At 38.7% G+C, this 22,276-nt stretch overlaps 1 protein-coding gene across 4 annotated transcripts in view; it reads left to right on the top strand.

Annotated features, from left to right (window-relative positions):
* The window catches only part of MYO1B (myosin IB), a 193,449-nt gene that overhangs the window by 115,545 nt on the left and 55,628 nt on the right, over positions 1-22,276 (top strand). For all 4 annotated transcript variants that reach the window (XM_054043748.1, XM_054043750.1, XM_054043751.1 and 1 more), the window contains exons 8-13: positions 8,011-8,109; positions 8,497-8,600; positions 9,307-9,454; positions 10,235-10,353; positions 13,959-14,045; positions 14,371-14,436. In XM_054043748.1, the coding sequence (XP_053899723.1) occupies positions 8,011-8,109; positions 8,497-8,600; positions 9,307-9,454; positions 10,235-10,353; positions 13,959-14,045; positions 14,371-14,436 (623 nt within the window). The remainder of the gene's footprint in view (positions 1-8,010; positions 8,110-8,496; positions 8,601-9,306; positions 9,455-10,234; positions 10,354-13,958; positions 14,046-14,370; positions 14,437-22,276) is intronic.

Here is a 22,276-nt window from a genome sequence, read left to right as displayed (position 1 = left end):
GTGTTTAGGGCTTATTTCATTTAAAGGGAACATAGTTCCAAATATTGGGTTAATATTGGAAGGTCCTGTTGAAGCAGATGATTCAGGGGGCCTGGGGTCTTCGGCGGTGGGGGGCCCCCGCCGCTGAATTGCTGCCGAAGACCCGGTGCTTTGTCGGCGGGTCCCGGGGCGGACGGACCCCCCGCCGCGGGTCTTCAGGGTGCTTTGGCGACAGATCCCAGGGCGGAAGGACCCCCCGCCGCGGATCTTTAGGGCACTTCAGCAGCTGGTCCTGGAGCGGAAGGACCCCCCGCCGCCGAAGACCTGGAGCAGAAGAAGCTCCGGGGGCCCGGGCCCCACGAGAGTTTTCTGGGGCCCCCTGAGCGAGGTCCTTCACTCGTTCCGGGGGCCCTGAAAAACTCTTGTGGGGGCCACTGCGGGGCCTGGGCCAAATTGCCCCACTTGCCTCCCCTCTCTGGGCGACCCTGTGTTGAAGAGCCATTATTGTGTTCTCTCACGGCTGAGAAGGGAATCAAAGAGGGAAAAAATATGGCATGTCAGGAAGCTGCAAGTTTAACTGTAAAAATTTTCTGCTGCCTAATGGTTGGAACATGCCTTGTGACTTGGCCTGGATAGCCAAGGAGAGTCCCACTGTGTGAAGGGGAAGGGACTAAAAATTACTTCTGCTGGATCATTTAGAACGTATTAGGCTAGTGACATTCATTCCTCTCTTGTGGTGTTTTGCGATGTATCCTCATTTCTTTCTTGACATTGAAGTCATTTTGTTGTACATGTAAAGAAATAGAAAGGACCAAATATTTCTGCATCACTCAAACTTGAAGTTTCTGTTGGTCAGAAACAAGAAAAATTCATTTGTATATTATAGCTTGCCAAATGTATTGCACAGCATTACTAGTTGTCGTCTGTGATTTGAAAAATATTTTGTAATAAATGTCCATTTTACTCAAATAGTTGGTCAGCTGGTGATTTAAGTTTAAATACCTGTAACTTTTTGAAGGCGTAGTTAACTAGGAAGTACAAATTATCTTTTGACTATCTCTATAACGTTCTGATATCAGATGCGGTCTTTTGCTAGATGGATATTGGAACGATGTGGCTCAAGGAACAACTATAAGTATTTGACTTGTAAGCCATATGTATTTACAGTAATGACCTTTCTGAAGAGATTTTATCCTTAACATCAGTTTTATTGGGTGTTAAGCTTTAGATTCTTTTCCATCCAGACAAAAGCCCTGATGGATACTGTGTGGACAGTGTAAATGTACATGTGCCTAATGTATGTGTGTGTACTAAGTATTTTCTATATACAGCACTAAAATTTACAAAATGTTCACACATTGTTTGTACCTGCATCTTTATGCATAAAACACTTCTGTGCAGAATTGCCTACAACATGCTGAAGTGAACTTTTTGCAACAAATGGATGCAATTTGGTATTGCAATTAATTTTTTTTGTATTACTGTTGTGCCCAGGAGCCCCAGTTGTGGACTATTGTGCTAGGCACTGTACGATAATAGAACAAAAAGATAGTGTCTGCCCCAAATATGTACCTATGTGTCATTTCCTTTGAAAATTTGGTCTGCAGGATTCATAGTCATCAGGAGTTAGTGCAAAATTTGTTGGTTATGCTGACTGTTAAATCTGTACATTGGGGTGATTTGTTAAAATGCTGCTAAAACAAACAGAGGGGCAAAGGGAGGTCAACCAAAAACAGAGTTTTCTAAGAATATGACAGGTGATTTGGATCATTTTTGCCAGTCTCTTTGTGGCCTGCACGTGGACAATGAATAGCAGAGCATAAATTCAGCTTTAAACAAGATTCCAACGTATGGCTCCTTTGTTACGGTAAATACCTGATTTTCTGACTATAACATCTTTCTGAAACTTTTCTTCACTAAATATCCAGACAGACAGTGTAGTGAACATTGCACTTTGGAAATCTGATAACTAAATTAGTTAACTTCCTTGCTTAACAAAACCTCAGAAGAAAAATCTAAGACACCGATCCCTCTCACACAACTAATTTAACATATGCTCAGGAAACTGTTTACATTAAAATCTCTGAAGGCATGCATGTAATTAGAAAAAGCCATGTGTCTCCTAGTTTGCCAGAGTTCCATAGCTAAGCTTTTAAAGTTGTACCAAAGTAACAAATATGCCTTTCAAACCAAAAGGTCCCAAAGTGCTTCACAAACTGTACTTTCAACTGCGCTTTTAAAATACAGCCACTTTTGGAAGGGTGTGCAGCTACTAGTGGGGCAGAAGGAAAAACAGGAGATTTAGATTAGATATTAGGAAAAACTTTCTCACTGTAAGGGTAGTTAAGCTCTGGAATAAGATGTGAAATCCCAGCCATTGAGGTTGGACAAACACCTATAGAGATGGTCTAGGTTTAGTTTGTCCTGCCGCAGCTCGGGGCTGACTTGATGACTTATCGAGATCCCTTCCTCCCCTACATTTTTATGATTCTATATTAAGTAAGACTGAACCTAAAATTGTCTCCTACTCCAGGGGTTCTCAACCTTTTTCTTTCTGAGGCCCCCCCAACATGCTTTAAAAACTGTAGGCCCACTTTTGCCACACAGTTTTTCTTCATATAAAACCCAGGGCCAACATTAGGGGGTAGCAAGCAGGGCACTTGCCCGGGGCTCCATGAAGCTAAGTTGCTCAGGCCTCAGCTTCAGCCCTAGGTGGCAGGGCTCATGGCCCGGGCTTCAGCCCCATGCAGAGGGGCTGTGGCTTTCTGCCCTGGGCCCCAGCAAGTCTAATGCCAGCCCTGCTTGGCGGACCCCCTGAAACCTGCCTATGGCCCCCCAGGGAGCCCCAGACCCCTGGTTGAGAACCTCTGTCCTACTCTATCCTGGCGCATGCAAATTTAAACTTAGGTTGTCACTAGCAGGATGGCTGTTCAGTTAATTTATCTGTGACATCTCTTGACTCTTTCTTGACTCAAGCTTAATATTAATTTGACAGGATAGCTTCCTGTTAGGGGAGATATGACTTAAAAAAGCAGAATGGACTGATTCTGCAAGGTATTTAAGCACATGCCTTACTTAGAATTCATGAGTTGTCCCAGGCTACTATTGTGTTCAAATTTAGGCATGTGCTCAAAAACTGTGCTGAATTAGGGCTTAAATATGGTTACAATTGTTTTTGTGCACTGCAATACAATTTAAAAATTCGAAGGTCTGGGGATGGTATATAGAAGAGTTATGTATACCTAAAATCATATTTATAGTGATTGTTAAATATTGCTGAGATGCATGTTAAGTCTCAGATTTGCCAGAACTAGATAATTGGGTCATAAATCTATGGAGATATTTTTTAAAAATTGTTTAGACAGATTACAAAATCATATTCTGTATATTGTTTGTTTTGATTATATTACAAATATTCCACAGTCTAGTTTTAAAATGTAATTGTTTTTCTTTACCTTTCTCAAAGTTTACGTGAATGCAGTCTTTAGTCATTCAGAAGTCAGTGCTTCAGATAGTTTGTGCTAAAATCCAGCTTGTCTGACAATTCTTACAAACTTTTAAATGTTGTTCCAATATATATTTTTGACAAATACAGAATGCTACCGATTACCTGAAATAAACTATATGGGTTGAACCAGATGTAGAAATAAATAAGAGGTGTGTTGTCGGTGATTGTAGCTCTGCTCATCTAAAATTATTATCAATGACACATTTCTGTATGTGTGCTGTATGCCAAAAAACCTGGAGCCTGTCGTCGCTAGGTGTTGTGGATGTTCAGCACCCCTCAGGTTCAGTCTCTTGAACTTAATAACCTTGACACAAATGTGGTCTGTTTCCTGCTGTATTAAGCCATATAGGTATTTTGATTTTGTGGTATGTGATCAAGCCAAAGGAGACATGTTTATAAGATAAAAATGATTGCACTTCTTCTTTGTTAAAGTCATACAGTAGTGTTCGTAACTTTGAAAAGTTTGCAACTCTGAACAAAACATTCCTTCAAAAGTTTACAACTGAATATTGACCTAATACAGCTTTGAAACTTTACCGTGCAGAAGAAAAATGCTGTTTTTAACCATCTTAATTTAAATGAAACAAGCACAGAAACAGTTTCATTACCTTGTCAACTTTTAAAAAACTTTCCCTTTATTTTTTAGTAGTTTAACACAGTACTGTTCTGTACAGTATTTGCTCCTTTTTGTGTCTTCTGCCTGATTGTGTGCTTCCGGTTCCAAATGAGGTGTACAGTTGACCGGTCAGTTCATAATTCTGCTGTTCGTAACTCTGACGTTCTACTGCACTTTGCATCACTGGATAGCGATTGTTTTTTAAAAGATTTTGCAAAACTACTTGTTGCTGAATATGCTGAAATACAGCCACATCTGGAAACAGAGAAGACAAATTATAGGGTTATTAGATTATAAAAATGCAGATGTTGCTTGAAAAAAGACTGAAATCATCCTAACTGTGCAACCGAGACCTCAGAAATTAGTGAAATTCTCCTTACCATGGTCTTCAGCTTTTGAAATGCTGTGCTTGCTGTGGGTTTTGCCAATTGCAGTCCATGTCAGTGTGGTGCTTTAAATTCTTCACCTTGGCACTTGGTTATTTTGAGCACAATGTAATTTACTTTGTCCCTGATGTATTTGTAAGAGGCTTAATAAGGGTTGGAGTAGGAGATGTTAAAATGTCTTAGTGGGAGGACTAGAATAGTAAGTTAAATTTTTATGTTCCCCATGTTTTAGACTTAATTTGCTAGCACAGTCTTTTTAATCTAATCCCTTCTCCTGGTCCTGCTACATATTAATAGAATAAGTAAAGTATTCTTTGATTTACGCTGTGTTTGCAAGTGGGTTAAACTGTGATAATTATAAGAGGCAACATGGAGACAAAGTAGTGCTTGTAACTGACTAAAATATTAATAAGTTCTATTGTACTCCTACGGGTTCTGAATGTCCTTGTGTCTTCATCCATTCAGTGACCACAGCAAGGGCCAAATAATCCTCCTATTAACTGAGCTGGCAGTGGGAAATTGCAGGGACAAAAGAGGGAAGAATTCTCATCCAAAGGCTAGGATGGGGAAAGATGTAGCTGCTTTGCAGCTGTTACTCCAGCTTAAGGGTTGGAGTCATCTTTGTAGAACTAGAGCAGCCTCCCAAGAGTTGGGGAGGGTTGGATTTGGAGGATTTGTGTAGTACTGGATTCTCTAGTCACACCTACTCTAATGCTCTCCACATAGCACCCTGTCTGGCAGCATGCAGGGACATACGCAAAACACAATGGTGGAGTCCTCTCTTCTCAGCTCAGCACAAAATAAATGTGTACACTGATATGGTTTATTGCTACCACACTGTGCTTAGAAAATTACAGTGGAGCCAAGCAGTTTTCTGTATATCTTTCTGTGCAACACCAGTGCCACAAATAGTTCATAGAGACAAAAAAATTAATAAGAATATAAATGTTTAAGTTCCAAGGGAAATACAGTCACTTTCCAATAAGGTAAGTGTCCTCAAACCAGTTAGGAAGTTAAGAGAAGCGCTGAATTTGATAATGGGTAGCCGGTTAACTCCTAATGCTGCATTTCAAAGTAAAAATGAAAATTGATGAGGAGCTGAATTCTACACTCAGTGTCCACACACTAACCACGCTGTGGGGATGTTTAGCAGAGAAATTCATTTTAGCCAACTCAAAAACCCCAATAGTTGACTTCTGTGAAGTGTTAACAATCTGTAATTACTGGTCCACCAAAGTTCTCCTAGAATGTAGCATCACAGCTACCAACAGTCTCAGTGCAACTGCTTTGGAATTACATGGGGTAACACAGGACAGAATTTGGCCCAAGGTGTCTAAATCCATTCTCTTATCCATGTCAGCCACCTGGTCACCTTGGAGACTTCTGAAGAACTTTCCTTTTTCTTCTGTATCTTCCTTTTCTGGTCAGAAAGTGTAGAGATAGCTTATTCTAACTTTTAAAGGAATCATTGACCAGGATGCAGGATGCTTCATTGACAGTTTTTGACTAGAAAATTTAAGTAGCTGCTGACCAGGTATTTTTTGCCATATATAACCTCCACCCATGCAGCGTGGATTGAGTGTGACTTTAAGTAACTCTTTCTTATTGCTGCGAGGACATTAAGAACGTACGCCCAACCTTGGTTTTGAATAGTTTTTCACAATGATTATCAAGCTCCCACCGATGCCTAATGAAACTCTTCACATATTAAGATGCTAATGCTTGATGTTAATTGAGCATGTTGCCTTTAATGTAGCTGGAATTTTTAACTGCACATAAGTTTTGGTCTGTTCAAATTGTGACTCTTAACACTGAATTAAGAAGAATTACAAAGCTTTGTCTGGATTTTGTTTGTAAATTAACTGCGTGACTTAGACTAGGTATGAAAGCAACCATGTTCCTTTTAACATGTTGAGATGTGTGCTCTTAAAGGGCTTGATCTTTCAAGCACTAACATGGTGCAAAAGGGCATGCACACCTGATGAGTGGCATGTACTATTTAGCAGGTGCACACATAGCGTTAACACATTCTCTGCACTATACTTGGCATAATGTGCTGGCACCTGTACCTTCACCCCAGAGGGTGCCTGGGACCTAGAAAGGGTGTGTTCTGGTAAAGTTGGGGTTATACACAAGGCATGGCTGGGGCAATGGTGTTGAGCCTCATGTATGCCACTAAAACAAGGAATGAAAGTCATTTTAAAAAAAATAGATGTAGCTCAGCCTCCAACCTCACAAGATGGCAAACAGCTCTGTGCCAAGCTGAATGTTGCCCTAGCCATCCAGAACGTCCCTTTCTTTTCTTTTTTTTCTTTTTTTTTCTTTTTCTTTTTATAATGGAGATATCCTATCTCCTGGAACTGGAAGGGACCTTGAAAGGTCATCAAGTCCAGCACCCTGCCTTCACTAGCAGGACCAAGTACTGATTTTGCCCCAGATCCCCAGTGGCCCCCTTAAGGATTGAACTCACAACCCTGGGTTTAGCAGGCCAATGCTCAAACCACTGAGCACATCTCCTTCATTCTCATGCTGCACTGAGCCCAAAGCCACCAAAACCATCTCAGTGCAATTCAACCATAAACTGAATTTGCATTGCCACTTGAGCAGTCAGTGTGATAGAGCTCTCCAGAATCTTATTTGTTCTCATCCAATCCAGCTCTACGGTCTTGCAAGATTCCTGTCCTCATTGATAAGGCATAGTCACTGGTGGAAAAGAGCTAATAACCTTCTCAAATTACTTGCCAGTGCAGTGTATGCTCCTATAGAACTTAGAGTGCTTTTTCCCAGTCTAGTTTTAAATACCTCATTTGATGGAGTTTCCATCAGGTCTCTTGGGGGATAATCTGATAGGCCTCACTGTCGTAAAATGTGTCCTGACTATTCATCTTCAATTTCCCCTTACTGTTTCATCCCATTATTCCTAGTTACACTTCTTAGCTCCGCTCTAAAATTTTCTGTTCCTCTTTGCTGCTTCCACCCTTTAAACATTTCAGCTCCTTTTAAAGCTCTTTCTTCATATAACAATCCTCCCCAAACCTTATTTTCTGTTGGTGTTCCAGCATTTTAGTGGATTTTCTCTTTGGGGTTACTCCCCACAGTGCTGCTTATGCCTGAAAAATATAGGGCCAGGTTTTTAAAGGTATTTAGGTGCCTAGTAGGATTTTTCAAAAGCACCTATGCACCTAAAACTCATTGATTTCAATGGGTGATATTAGGCACCTAGATGCTGTTGAAAATACTACTAGGCACCTAAATACCTTTAAAAATTTGGCCCATCATGTCTAATTGGTAAGGCTGCAACATGCAAAATCATTAGCTTATTGTAGGTTGAGAGGGGCAAATAATGAATGAAATTCTTTGTCAATAACTTAGTTAAGAAATATCACTGCTTGTTAAATTATTCAATATTAAATATTACTTGATCACTTCTGGTGTTAATAGGAAACAGTTTAAAAAAAAAGCATGTTAAAATAGAAAGAAAATGGTGTGGCAAAAATTAACTCCTATGACTTTGTCTTTAGATCTGTTAGAGAAGTCCCGTGTTGTTAAACAGCCAAGAGGTGAAAGAAACTTTCATATCTTCTATCAGATATTATCTGGTGCATCAGAAGACATGCTTAGTAAGTACTGCACCTCTGCTGTTTATCAGACGTTATTACTGCTTTTTGTTTTCCTAATAAAACACACTCAACCAATATTTTTGTTTTATGTGAAGAAAGGTATTTTTCTTAACTTACTATTTGTTTTTATTATTGTTAGTAGTAGTAAATATTTACGTTGTGGTAATCAAGGTCATGGTCAGGATTGGGTCCCCATTTGTGCTGGATGTTGTATGAACACAGAAAAGAGACCATCCTTGCCCTAAAGGGATTGTAATTTAAAGATCACTAAGTCAATTTAATATGAACTATTTGTTAATAGCAACTATTCATATTACTGGCCCTAAGGGTGAAAGAGAGCCATTAACAAGGATACCTGACTGATCTTATTTTCATTCAATTTATTAGACAAACTTAAACTTGAACGGGATTTCAGCAGATATAACTACCTGAGTTTGGACTCTGCCCGAGTAAATGGAGTGGATGATGCAGTAAACTTCAGAACAGTTAGGGTAAGATTGTCCAGCTTAATCCAAGACACACAACTCAAAATGTTAAGCTCTCAATCCTGCAACTGGCTGTGTACTAGAGGGGATCCACCTCTGCTGAGCCATTTTCAGGACTGGGGCCTTAATTGGTGGCGGTCACACTTTTCTTGCAGATGTATAGTATGCAATGAGTTTTAGATGTAAAATTTGTTAACCAAAGTCTTGATAGAGAATAGTTTTGGTTTTGTATATATGTACTTAAGAAAGAAAAGTGTGAACTCCAGTGACATTTTTCTCCTATTCTGTTGCTAAATTTAAGTTAATCCACTGCTTCAAAATTATTAGCATTCTGTTGAGCTATCCATTTATCTTAGCTTTTCAAATTCGTTATGAGTCTGAAATTAGACTAATTTGTCTATAGGCAGTTAGAAAAAAAATCTTTATAAAAACATGAATTACTTCAGTGCTCTGGTATGGACACTAGAGACAGATAAAACATTTATGCCAACTGAGTTACACAATTCTCGAAAACCTCACTTAGTATTCTGTGATGTTATTATCCAAGCCTAGTAATTTTTTCATATTCTTCTTGTCATATTGCATGTATTTGGAAAATGTTTATGTTCTGTGCTGATGTATATAAATGGTGGATTTTGCAAGTATGATCTATTTGATTAAAAATATTATCTTTATCTTCTGATTTCCCTCCTCTTCCCCCCCCCTTTTCCAGAATGCCATGCAGATTGTTGGCTTTATGGATCATGAAACACAGTCCATCTTGGAGGTGGTAGCAGCAGTTCTAAAACTGGGAAACATTGAATTCAAACCTGAATCTCGAGTAAATGGTTTAGATGAAAGTAAAATAAAAGATAAAAATGGTAAGATGATACTGGTGTTGGGGAAAAACCTAATATTTGAATAGTTCTTTGCAAATTCTGTATCTTGTAAATACACAAGATTTACTCTTGCTCTTGTAGCTGGATTACAGTACATTACTTCCTTTTTTTATTCTGAACATCATCTGTAAGTAGACTTGGTTCAGATCTCTCATATGTAGTGTTTCAGTCAAAATTTGGCTTTTTACAAAAATGTCTTTTTCATGAACATTTTTTAGATTTTCCATTTTATGAAAGCTTTCTTCTGAAACATTAAATGGAAGAAATTGGTTTACTAGAAATGGATATAACGTATTGGTTGCGAACAGTATTTTTTCAGTTAACGTTTTGGCTTTTGTACTGCCAATGTGTAACTTAAGTTGTGCTTATTCACTCGATGGGACCTTTTTGTTGTAATTGGTACATTTTGAAAATTTGATGTTTTTATTTTGTGTGTTCGAAAGTTCTGTTTCAGGAAAAAGATTCCACACAAAAAAAAGGCCTCTTACTGAAATATAATGAAACGGAAAATGCGTTCAAACTTAACAAGATTTTTATGGAATTTTTTTTATTATGGTTTTCAGCCAGCTTTCTATGGGGCCGGGGGTGGTAACACTCAACCAAAACTTGACAAAAAATTATTCTGAACAAACTTTCCACTGCTTCAAATTTAAAGATAATAATTAGCTTTTTGTGTGACGTAGTGTTGAGTAAAGTTAGCCAATACAAATACGGCGATATGAAAGTATTAATTGTAGTCACACTGGCTTTTTGTTTTCATAGAGCTCAAAGAAATTTGTGAGTTGACAGGGATCGATCAGTCAGTGTTGGAAAGAGCCTTTAGCTTCCGAACAGTTGAAGCCAAGCAAGAAAAAGTCTCTACAACGCTAAATGTGGCTCAGGTAAAAGCAGATTCTTACTGATTTTTCTTTTCTGTAAAATATGTAAAACATTTTTCTTTTCCATAAGGATAATAAGGATTGTGGGGTTTTATTTTTTTATGTATCAGAAGGACCTGAAAGGTTATTTTAAAGGATTGTTTTGTTCTGATTTTACTTCAGATGTATTACAAATGTAATTTCTGGATTGCTGCTTGTGGGTCTCAGAGGATGTATCTTGTTATCTCTTAGAAATTAAAAGTTGCTGAATCTCTTACTTCCTCCATAATGTTATTCAGAAATTGAAATTAAATGGTGCTATTAAAACAAACAAATTAATGGCTTCAGACAGTCTGACAAAAAGTCGCTTCCCCTCTCAACTCTTTAGCTTTCATTCTCTTGGCTCTTGTGACTTCATTAGATCATTAATTCTCGACGTAGGTTTCTCAGTCACTTAGTTGCTTTTGAAAATTTTACTCTTAACCAGAAAACTCAACGCTATTTTATGTCACATACTATAGGCAACATTCTTTATGTAAGGGAAAGAATTATTTTAAATAGTGCTTTCTGCATAGCTACAAAATAAAGTTACTGCTCAGAAAGCATTTCTAAATAAAACATTTCACTAGTAAAACTTATCACTGTTTTCATTTTCTTTCCTTCAACACACTTTTTGACTGTTCAAACACACTTGATGAACATCTTGCTTTTATGAGGGTCATGTCCACAAGAAAAGGGTATAGGAAGTTTTTCTTACATCTTGTGCAGAAATGTGGTAAACTTAAAATATCCTGCTGTGGCAGACCATCTTTCATTTTGAACAGCCCATTTGGTTTCACAGGATTTATGTGCTCTGGGCAATTCTGACATTTCTTCAGCTAAAATGAATAAATTAAACTTTCCATATTGTTCCTTTTTTCTTAATTTCTTAGCACCTCTCCCTTCCTTCTCTTGCTACAGCTAATGATATCAGTGGCGAGCCAGCTTGGAAGTTTGTACGTGGAGAATATAAGTTATTTTAGGAACAGGAAAGGCCGTCTGGTTGAATGTGCCACTCCTCATTCTTAGTTTATTTTAATCCACGCTTCCTGCTTTTTCACCATAACCTTCAGTCCTTCCCCTGCAACATATTTAGATGTCTCTTGAAATCACTTATACTGTTTCAATTACTTGCCCAATAGCTTATTCCATATGCTTATTTCCCTTGTTCTGGAGTAGTTCTGCTTACTTTCTCCATTTACTCCTTATTTTAGATCAACTAGTTTTAGAAGCCCAAACTGTTCTCTGAGTGTGTGGACATGGAAGGGAGTGAGGGTGGCTTTTAAAAAAGATAAAAATCACTTTCTGAATCATTTTACTAATTTTGAAACTTCCTGTGAAGTCAGCGTGAAGCCTTTCTTTTTCTAGTAGAATAAACTGAACTCCCTAACTTAGATTCTTCAGAACTGCTAAAGTCCTTGTTGCCTGATGCTTCACCCTCTGAAGGCACTAGTATACTCCTGGTGGTGCTGTGCCTCTTACAGCACAGCATTCCAGATGGGGTCTAACTAGCATGTCACAGTGACTATCTCACCTCTTGTAGTGTATTTTTCTGCTGATACAATTTTCATATTCCTCGTTTGTGTTTTGTTGCTTTACATGGGGCTGATGGTTGAAATGTCTTTTTTTTTTTTTTTTTTTTAATAATAATAATAATAAACAACTCCAAACCCTTCTAATTGATGTGCTGGAGAATTGGTCCACTTAGAGCATACATGTATTTTTCGATTTTGACCTGAGAATTTATTCACTTTAGTGATTAAAATTCTGATTTCATCACTTGCTGTTTCCTGCTTAATTTTATTCAACATCATCAAGTCTGCTTGATAATGTGCATTTCTGCTACCTCAAACTTCCACTAGAAACTTAACTTATGGGATTCTGAAAAGATATCTGAGCAGAGCACATAAGTAGGAACCTGTCAGAAACAGATAGGAGAAGGGAGACTGCAAAATGTTCAATAAGCAACCATGCTTTTGGAGTATTTAAGACAAATTGATGCCTGCTTTTCATTCCTCTCCTCTCCCTTTGCTGCCTTTGCCCATCTTTCTCTCCCTTCCTTACTGCCTCTGCTCTCCCTTTGCCATCCCTTATCTGTTTTCCTATTTCTCTCAACTCCTCTTATTGCTTTTTCAGACTACATTAGTGTGAAGACTGCTATATTCCCCTGCTTCACAAATAACTAGATTCATAAAGTTTCACCTCTTAGAAAGATTCCCAGGAGCCTGTTCCTCAGAATGAATGAGGAACCCGCTGGGGATATATAAATTGTAGAGTCGTTTTATCAGAGTCAGAAATGGGAAGTTTTATCACACCTGCTGTTTTTCTGGTCCCCTTGGGCATCTCTTAAGTATGTGACTACTCGAGGCAATCCTATTAAACACTGGCTTCAGTTCTCTGTTCCTGCAGTGGAGTAAGGGGAGGGGGCAGGTAGGGAAAGATGTCTTTAAGCCAGCTTTGCGCCTCTTGAATTCTTGGTTCTGTTGGGCCTATCAAACTGCGGGCATAAGTGAAAGCAGCCTTAAGGAAACTCTGGCTGCAAGGCCTCTTTGGATATGTCTACACTGTAGTAGAAGCCCAGGGTTTCAACTCAGGCTCAAGCCTAACCCTTCCATCTACACGCAAATCGAGTGGCCCCAGATCCCAGGACTCCACATGGATGGAGCATCTTAGCCTGTGTCAAGCCAGGACCCAGGTTTCAAGCCCTATTGGTTTGCAGTGTAGATGCATCCCCAATGGACTTGTGCTCTGGGAGTCCGCTGAAAGTATCCCATAATTCCACAGGCCGACTTTCAAATTGTCAGGACAAAGACGTTTTCCCACAGGCTCCATAAACAAAGGGCTAGAGCAGCCATATTTTGGGAGGACACTAGGAATCTGTAATATGGGTGGTTAGACTAGGGCCCACAGAAGCTGGAGCCCCAGGTTAGGACCCAGGGTTCAACAATTCCTAACCTACAAATGAGTGTAGACACTCAAGCCTTAGGCTAACAAACCCAGGGTCTGCTAGCTCCAGTTCTGCTAACCCTGGGCTTACATTATAGCTACACTGTGATTAAAAACTCTTTGGTACTGAGCCTGGGTCAGCTGAATTGGCCTCATGGGGCTTAGGCTGCAGGTCTAAAAATTGCAGTGTAGACAGCCTGGGCTCTGAGACCCTCCATCCTCATAGGGTCTCAGAGCCTGGGCTTCAGCCTGAGTTTGAATGTCTACGCTGCAATTTTATAACCCTACACCCCGAGCCAAGTCATTTGACTCGGGCCTGCTGTGGTGGTGCTGTGGGTCTTTTATTGCGGTAAAGACATACCCTAATGGGCCATTGGCCAGCTGAGACTAGCAGAATGCAATGTGCTCTGGCTACGCTGTCTCCATCTCCAGCCCTTACCAAGTCCCTGTGCCAAAGGTTGGGAGGGAGAACGCTGTAGGGCTGTTCCTGCAGCCTTACTCTGGCCAGGTAGCTTTCTCATGCTGAACATATTCCTTAGAAGTCATTTCCACCCTTTTTATAGCACTTTTAAACCACTGGAATAGCACACATGGTTCAGAATTAGCCCAATATTTCTAATGATTTTTCTCTTTCTTTTGACTAGGCTTATTATGCCCGTGATGCTCTGGCTAAGAATCTGTACAGTAGATTGTTTTCCTGGCTTGTTACCAGAATCAATGAGAGCATTAAGGTAATTTTCTTATATGCCCATAAAGAATTCAGTAGAAATAGATGGAGTGAGTGGGGACAGTAAAACTATACTGGTCTGTTTTACTTTCTTATTCTTATGCACTAGTGCAGTGTTGCAGGGCTGCCAGTGCTGGAGGTGAATATCTGTATCCAAATAAATCTGTTTGCTTCTTTTTGTTTTTAAACTTATGAAAATATTGATATTAACCATTTTTGGAAAACCAAACCTAACTTTTTAGCCTAAACAACATGTCTATAAGGTATTTAATGTATCTTGATCACAAATACTAAATGTACAGAACAATGACTCAACCTTCTCTTAAAAGGCACAAACAAAAGTCAGAAAGAAGGTCATGGGAGTACTGGACATCTATGGCTTTGAAATTTTTGAGGTAAGTGCTTTAGAATACAATTTAAATAGAATTTTGCATATCTATAACAAACTTTACAGCTATTACTAAAACTAAATCTAGTTGTTCATGTATGTGTAATCACAATTTCACCTTTTGTAAATTAAGTCTAGTTTCAGAGTAGCAGCCGTGTTAGTCTGTATCCGCAAAAAGAACAGGAGTACTTGTGGCACCTTAGAGACTAACCAATTTATTTGAGCATAAGCTTTCGTGGGCTCCAGCCCACTTCATCGGATGCAGTCTAGTGCATCTTTCTAAGTACACGCAATAAATGTAAACTGAAGTTAGGTGGTCATCTTTGCATGCCTTGCAATTATAACACACATTCATCAAATCCAAACTGAATATGTTGCATTGATATAGCAGGTACCACTGAAAAATAAATATTTACTATGGTCCCATTCTGAAAATAGGAAATATTGTGGTAATGTCCATGCTGTCATACAAAATTTGTCTATAGTACGTGTTCTGTGTATGGCCTTGAGGCTTATTATAGATATCTGCAAACAAGGTTCTTTTCCTTTACAAAAGAAGACATCTTTTCTGCTAGAACTAAAAATAAATTGTACGTCATTTTAACTCAGTACACTTAAATACTTAAAAACACTTCAAAAAAATCTATCAAAAATTCTCAGTTATATCAATTGACTTAGCCTGATGCTGTTAGGTATAAAGACTGAATTGTTTATTCTGGCAAACTTTATTTCAGGAGATTTGGATATCTAGTTAAATATTGTGCTCTAATTTTCTAACTAAGAAACTATGGGGAAAAACATCTTGTCTATTTCCTCCTTTCCCACTTGCTCACAATTTCTCTAGGAGACCAGTAAGTCTAGTTATTCTAGATAGAAGGTGGGAGCAATCCACCTGGATTTATCTCTTCCCAAAGAGGTTTTAAAATGTTACATAAAAAGGGGAAGGTAGTATATGCTTCATTTCAGTTTTATAATGAATCAGAGTAGTCTAACAGTTTTGCAAAGAGAAGAGAGAGAGCTAATATTTGATTCAGGTTTTTACTCAAGAAGATAATATTTAGTTTCCTGAACATATGAAGAAACTTATGAAAATGTACTGCATGGGACCAATCTGGAAGTAACTCTCAGCAGTAGGATATTTGGAGATGGTGGTAGTTATAGTCCTTTAGAAAGTTACACAGTAGAATGTTACTGTTATTGGCAGAAATTTTGTTTTAACCAGCTGTGTATGTGAACTTGATTAAGTAGAGGGTGAGTTTAAAAACACTGGAGTAAATCTGAGTTTGTGGGCTGGCTTTGGATTGTTAAATTGAATGCAAGGAAACAAGTGGTGGTGGTGTTTTTTTTAAAGACGTTTGACATTAGAAAAATAAAGCCATAAAAACAAGTAGTTAGATGTAAGGACACAGTTTCATAGCAGGAAAATGGAAGACTAAATGCTTTTTTCCTCTCACATGAATATTGAACTATACTGTAGTTTATAAAATGCTTAAAATAGTAAATTTGAAAATGGAGTAAGTTTGTTCATTTAGTGTCCAATCCTACCAAATGCTGAGCAAACTCAACTTTTGTTGAAATAGATGGGATAAGAAGTACTCTGTACCTCACAGGATTAAACACATAGGGTGAAATTCACCCAGGTACACAGGGCAATCAAAGGTCATTGTGGGACCACAAGATATACAGCTGGATTAAGGGCATGATCCAATGCTCACTGAATTCAATGTGAACCTTTCCATTAACAATGAGGGGTGTTGGGTCAGGTCCTATAAGATGGCTTAGATTGTGTAAATTCTAAATTTTAAATTGTAAGGAATGAAATGTTTTGATTTTTCCTGTTACAAAATAAACCAAAAGTTGTTTTGAATTTATATTATATAAAATTTTAAAAAAATCAAAGTTGGAACAGAACATTGCAGTTTTGTCAAATATTTCAATTGACCCGGTACTAATTTTTGTCCAGAATTTCATTTTCTGAGAAATTTCAACAAAATTTGTTCTGTTTTCTGTTTCAAAATTGTGTATTTTCCTTCAAAAAGATCAATCCATTTCCCATCTGGCTCTTGTTGGAACAAAATCCTAACATTGAAATTATTAAATTGGTAAACAGGTTTTAGTCAAACATTGTGCAGGTACAGTGGAATGATTTTTATGGTCAGGTAAATGAATCTGCATGAAGTAAGTTCTCATAGACTCATAGACTCATAGACTTTAAGGTCAGAAGGGACCATTATGATCATCTGGTCTGACCCCCTGCATGCTGCAGGCCGCAAGACCCTTCCCTGGACTCTGCCGTTGAAGTCCCCAATCCTGTGTTTTAGTGACTTCAATCGGCTGAGACCCTCCTGCTAGTGATCCCTGCCCCATGCTGCGGAGGAAAGCGAAAAACCTCCAGAGGCTCAGCCAATCTACCCTGGAGGAAAATTCCTTCCCGACCCCAAATATGGCGATCAGTAATACCCCGAGCATATAGGCAAGAGTCTCTAGCCTGACCCTTGTTGGCCATTATGCTATTCATGTACCATTGCTTGGTTTTCCTTGGCTACTATGTTTTACCATTAAACCATTCCCTCCATAAACTTATCCAACTTAATCTTAAAACCAGACAGGTCCGTCGCCCCCACCATTTCCCTCGGAAGGCCGTTCCAATATTTCACCCCTCTGACGGTCAGTTCAATTAAATAACAAAGATACATGGCAAAACCTGTATTTATGGAGCCTTTTTATAAATGATGATACTGCACGTGTGCAGTCAAAGACAGTTAAGGAAATGCTTATAAGAAATAGTTGCATAAAAAATCTAGCCACTATCAAACAAAAATACATATTGGTAAAACTAGTTATATATCAAATAGTAAACTAATCTACTGTAATTGAATGAAACATTATGTAATATGTGCAGTACAATACATCAAGATGAAGTGAGATAATCATCTGCAATATCTTTTATATTTTCTAGCTTAAATGTTACAGATATTTTACAAAAGGATTGTTATACATGTAGAATTTTAGCTGACATATAGCTAATGGCAGTGAATTTACAGAGCTAATTATTATTCTTAGTATTTCCAGGAATTGATTATAAATTCCCCTTAGGAACCAATTAGCACATGTTTTGTTATCTCTTAGATTAACATGCACTGTCTTGAAGGTTAGAACTACAATAACGTACATGATGGATTTTGATGATAAAAGTGCATTTGGAATGCCTTTCCACATGGAAACCTGTAACGTAAATTTAAAACTTAATTCAGTATGTTAAAAGTATAATTGCTTATTTTAAACTAATCTCAAACAAAGTTAACTACCACTTGGGTTAGCATTAGTACACCTTCTGTTGACTTGGATACCTTTTTAGACTACCTTGTAAAAGTGCAGCATTAATCCGCAAGATGTATTTTCTGTTGCATGTATTTTCCTGTTTATCTTTAGTTAATGTACAAAATATAAATATTTGCTTTGTTACATTTATAAGATCAGCTATATGAGAAATAAGGGAAGGAAGGTGGTGGAGGAGAGAAACGTGTTAGAAAATACAGGAGGGATGGTACTTATTTTTCAACCTTTGCCCAACCGTTGGCAAACCAATATATTCTGTTTGTTTACTGATGAAGGATGAAATCCTGGCCCCATTGAAGTCAATGGCAAAACTTCCATTGACTTCAGCAGGGCACAGTTTCACCTCAAATATTTAAGTTGCCCATGAGGGCCTCTGGAAGTATCAGACTAACTTGCTTGTAACAAGCTACTCCTGTTTAGAATCTAATTACAGAGCTTTTGGAATACCTTATCAGACAGTTCACTTCCATTGCTAAAATTTTCCTGGCTGATCATATTTTTCTGTTAAGAAGTAATTTCTCTTAGTATTTCTCAGTATCACTGGGTGTAACTTTTGTGAAAATTTCTAATGGTTTTTCTCCCCGCTCTCCCTAGCTTCCTTTTGAGAAGTTTGAATATAAAGCTAGCTGGGCTGCTTCTTAGGGCTTTGTTTAGTTGATCGAGGCACTGTGTCAAAAACAGACTTGCTAAAACAAAACAGAATGTAGCAACTTTTCATTATTCTTTAGGGAATATCTGTCTATTGTTATATACTCAATGCTGGCAGAAAAAGGAGCTAAAAACATTTAAAATTTGGAGTGACTCTTCCCATAGCCCATCTTTCTGGGAATAAACTCTCTTATGGCTCTCTCTTGCACCCCATCATCTCTAGACTTCACCCCTTATAGAAATGTCTGTGAAAATCCCTTTCATCTTAGCTCACAGAAGAAACCAGTTCGTGAAATCAATAGAAAATATACTCAAGAGCAAAGACTGTGTTTCATGACACGTCACAAATTCCTGGTTAAGGACCATTATAAAGCATGGAAGGTGTGGTGCTAATCTGATAATTGTGACTGGAGATGGAAGGAAATAGACAGGTATTTCCCCAAACACTAGACTATGGTGTTGAAACCAGAATAAAATGTTACTACCACATCATGTTGTTCTCTTGGTTCAGTTAGTATAATTTACCAGGCTTTGCACAGGTCTTTTTAAAATTCTGTGTCATCTGGACACTTTAATAGTGGATTTAATAGCGAATTAAAATCTGGACAAAACAATCAACTCCAGAAAACTGCAACCTGTCCACATGGTAAATGACCCATCATCAGGCCCAAATTAATATGCATACACTTCAAACATCATATGATATTAGCTGAAAATTGAACACCATTGAGAGACACGTGTAAATTCCCTAGCAATTTTCCCTTGAAATACTATATCAAGACAGACCACATGGCAACAAAGTATTACCTGAAAGCACGTGAGAAACATGCTCCTTTATACTTTGCTAGAAGGCATTTCACATTCATCAGTTCTTCATGCAAGTAAGGTAGTCTGAGGCAGAGTATAAACACTTAATCGGATGCTCTCAGAGAACTCTTTGGTCATGAATGGCAGCTGCTGATATGCTACCCACACACAATTTTTTACCAGTGTTCCCATTTTACAGGGAAGAAACTTAGACAAAGAAGTTATGAGACTTAGGCAAGGTGTCAGAAAGTTTGTGATAGAGTGGAGAACAGATCTCAGATCTTCTGAAGCCTATTTCTCTGCTATAAACACAAAACCTCCCTTCCTTAATATAATTCTTCACCCTCTTATATGGACATCTCTCTTTTAAAAAACAACAACAACATTATTCATTGTAAGTACAACTCTAATAAGGAAAGATGTGTTGCTAATCATGACATTATCTTCTTTTATATTTCTGATGGCATTACCTCAGCACAGATGTTATCTACCTTTAAAGCCAGGATGGTGGCTTATGTAATTATATTATTTATATTTATAGAAGTGAATCCATTTCTTTTGCTTCTCAGAACAGGCCTGTCTAGAAACAATACAACTTAATTTTTTAATGTGATGATGAATGGAACCATTATCAAGGTGTCACACTGGTATGTGCGAATGGACCAGCATTATTTAGGAGGTCCTTACTATCTCTAGTTTCTATGATTCTAGGACTAATTTGCTAACCTGTGTTTGTGATGTGATTATATCTGAGTTTTCTTTGTGTAACACACACACATTATGTTTGTTGGAGCCACAGTTGATTCTTGCCCGTCCCACTCACCACTTGGTTTCATCCTGCGTGTACCAAAAAATGCAGATGAGAACAAGATGTGTTCAGTGGGCCTGATTATCTTTCTTCGCCCCTGAAATCATTGGGTGTTTTGTCATTGACATTAATAGGAGCAGGGGCAGGCCCAGTTATCTGACTGTGGGAAATGTGGAATCCATGTGATTTGGGCGTATGTTCTTGTTACTGCCTTAAGTATACATTTTAGTGTAACTAATGAATGGGAATTATATTTTGGAAATTTTTTGACTACAGATGTCTGAAATATGTACATTTAAGTGTCATGCTTCTAGGGTTCTTTGCCTAGAGATATATCTTTACAGAAATATGTGCACTTAAAATCTGCTTTCCATGAGCATTTTTTTCCATAAAGTTTGATTGCGTGAATGTTCATGAAAGTGAATACAAAAGTGGGACCATAGGGAATTCATCTTGACATCCAATTAAAAATTTGTGGGACATGTTTTGTGGAATTTGTCGAGCTCTTTTATCAGTACTGTGGTGGTGTAGTTTTTCCCTCTCAAAGAAGAAGTCCAAGGTTTTTAAAAAATCAACAGTTGTATTGATGGATGTATTATAAACACACAACTGTCTGTAAAGAGCTTCTCTACAGTGTCCACCACCAGAGTATTTAAGCTTTTTCCTAGGAAAACTTCAATCCCTAAAGGACTTCAAGGAATAAATATTGAACAACAAATACCTGTGGAAACTTCTGAGAGGTGAAAAAGTTAGATTGTTCTGACCTTAGTTGCATGTAAACAACCATTTTCTGTGGCAGGGAGAAATATCTCTCTTTGATCTCTTTTCCTCTTATTTGCATTCTTCTGGCCAGGGCCGGCTCCAGGCACCAGCGTAGGAAGCAGGTGCTCGGGGCGGCCAATTCAAAGGGGTGGCATTCCGTCCAGCATCGGGGCAGCATGTCCGGGTCTTCGGCAGCAATTTGGCGGCAGGTCCCTCATTCCCTCTCTTCCTCTTTGAGCTGCTGCCGAATTGCCGCCGAAGAGGAAGAGAGGGGGGACCCACAGCTGAACTGCCGCCGAAGAAGCAGCGCGATTGAGCTGCCACCGAAGTCCTTCCAACCCCCCTCCTCCCCCCGCTTGGGGCAGCAGAAAAGCTGAAGACGGCCCTGCTTCTGGCAACATTCCCACCTTCCTAGCATCTATAGTCTGTAAAAAGAACAGGAGTACTTGTGGCACCTTAGAGACTAACAAATTTATATTCTGTAGTTCCTCCTTTACAAATCAAGTCTCACTTGCACATCTGTTAAAATCTCCATCCTTCTAGCATGACCTCATATCTGGATATAGGTTAAATCTTCAGGCCTATTGCTTGGTTCATCACATCATTCCTTTCAGTGAACCAAGCATCTAGGCTTTCCTTTATGGTCTCCCTTCCCAGCTCTTTTTCCTTTGCAATTTTTGGCAGTAGCCTACGCAGGTTGCCAGAGCTGCCCTGGATCCTCCACCTACCTTGGGGAGGGGGGACGCTTTCTTATGTTTAAGTTGGGGCAGAGGAGCTGTGGTACAGATAAAAGGAATTACACATTTTGAGGACTGCGTGAGACCAGAAGTCAGTTACCTGCTACTTTAAAAAAAAAAATTAACTAATATGTTAATTTTAAAGGAGCCAGTTCTGTTGCTTTGGATACAAACTGGGACAACGCTGAACGTTTTTTTGTGTGTGTAAAGAGTTCAACTTTCCTATAAGGTAGTCTTGTTTGTGTAGTGTTGAGTTATATTTGTTAAAACAAACAAACAAAAAACATTTTGAAATTTAACAGTCTTTGGAGTGTGTGTGGGGAGATCTGCTAAGGCACAAATGTGGGTTAGGCATCCAACTCTCATTGACTTTCAATGGGAGTTAGGCAGCTAACTGTCCTTGGTTCCTTTGAAAAAATTCCCTTGTACTGTACCTCAAAAATAGACACACATTGCCTATATGAGGGAAAATGTGAGAGTATAAAATAATTTCATAGAAGAATATCCCCTCTTTAGAATCTTTAGCAACTCCTTTAATTAAGGCTATGGCTACACTGGCATTTTACAACGCTGCAACTTTCTTGCTCAGGGGTGTGAAAAAACGCAGCAAGTTACAGCATGTAAAGCGCCAGTGTAAACAGTGCCCCAGCGCTGGGAGCCGTGCTCCCCTCGTGGAAGTGGAGTACCTGCAGCACTGGGACTACACTCGCACTTCAAAGCACTGCTGTGGGAGCGCTCCTCAGCAG

The sequence above is a fragment of the Malaclemys terrapin genome, chromosome 11, assembly GCF_027887155.1.
Source record: "Malaclemys terrapin pileata isolate rMalTer1 chromosome 11, rMalTer1.hap1, whole genome shotgun sequence".
NCBI lineage: Eukaryota > Metazoa > Chordata > Testudines > Emydidae > Malaclemys > Malaclemys terrapin.
Note: the sequence above shows the minus strand (reverse complement) of the source record. Positions and strands in the feature narration are given on the sequence as shown.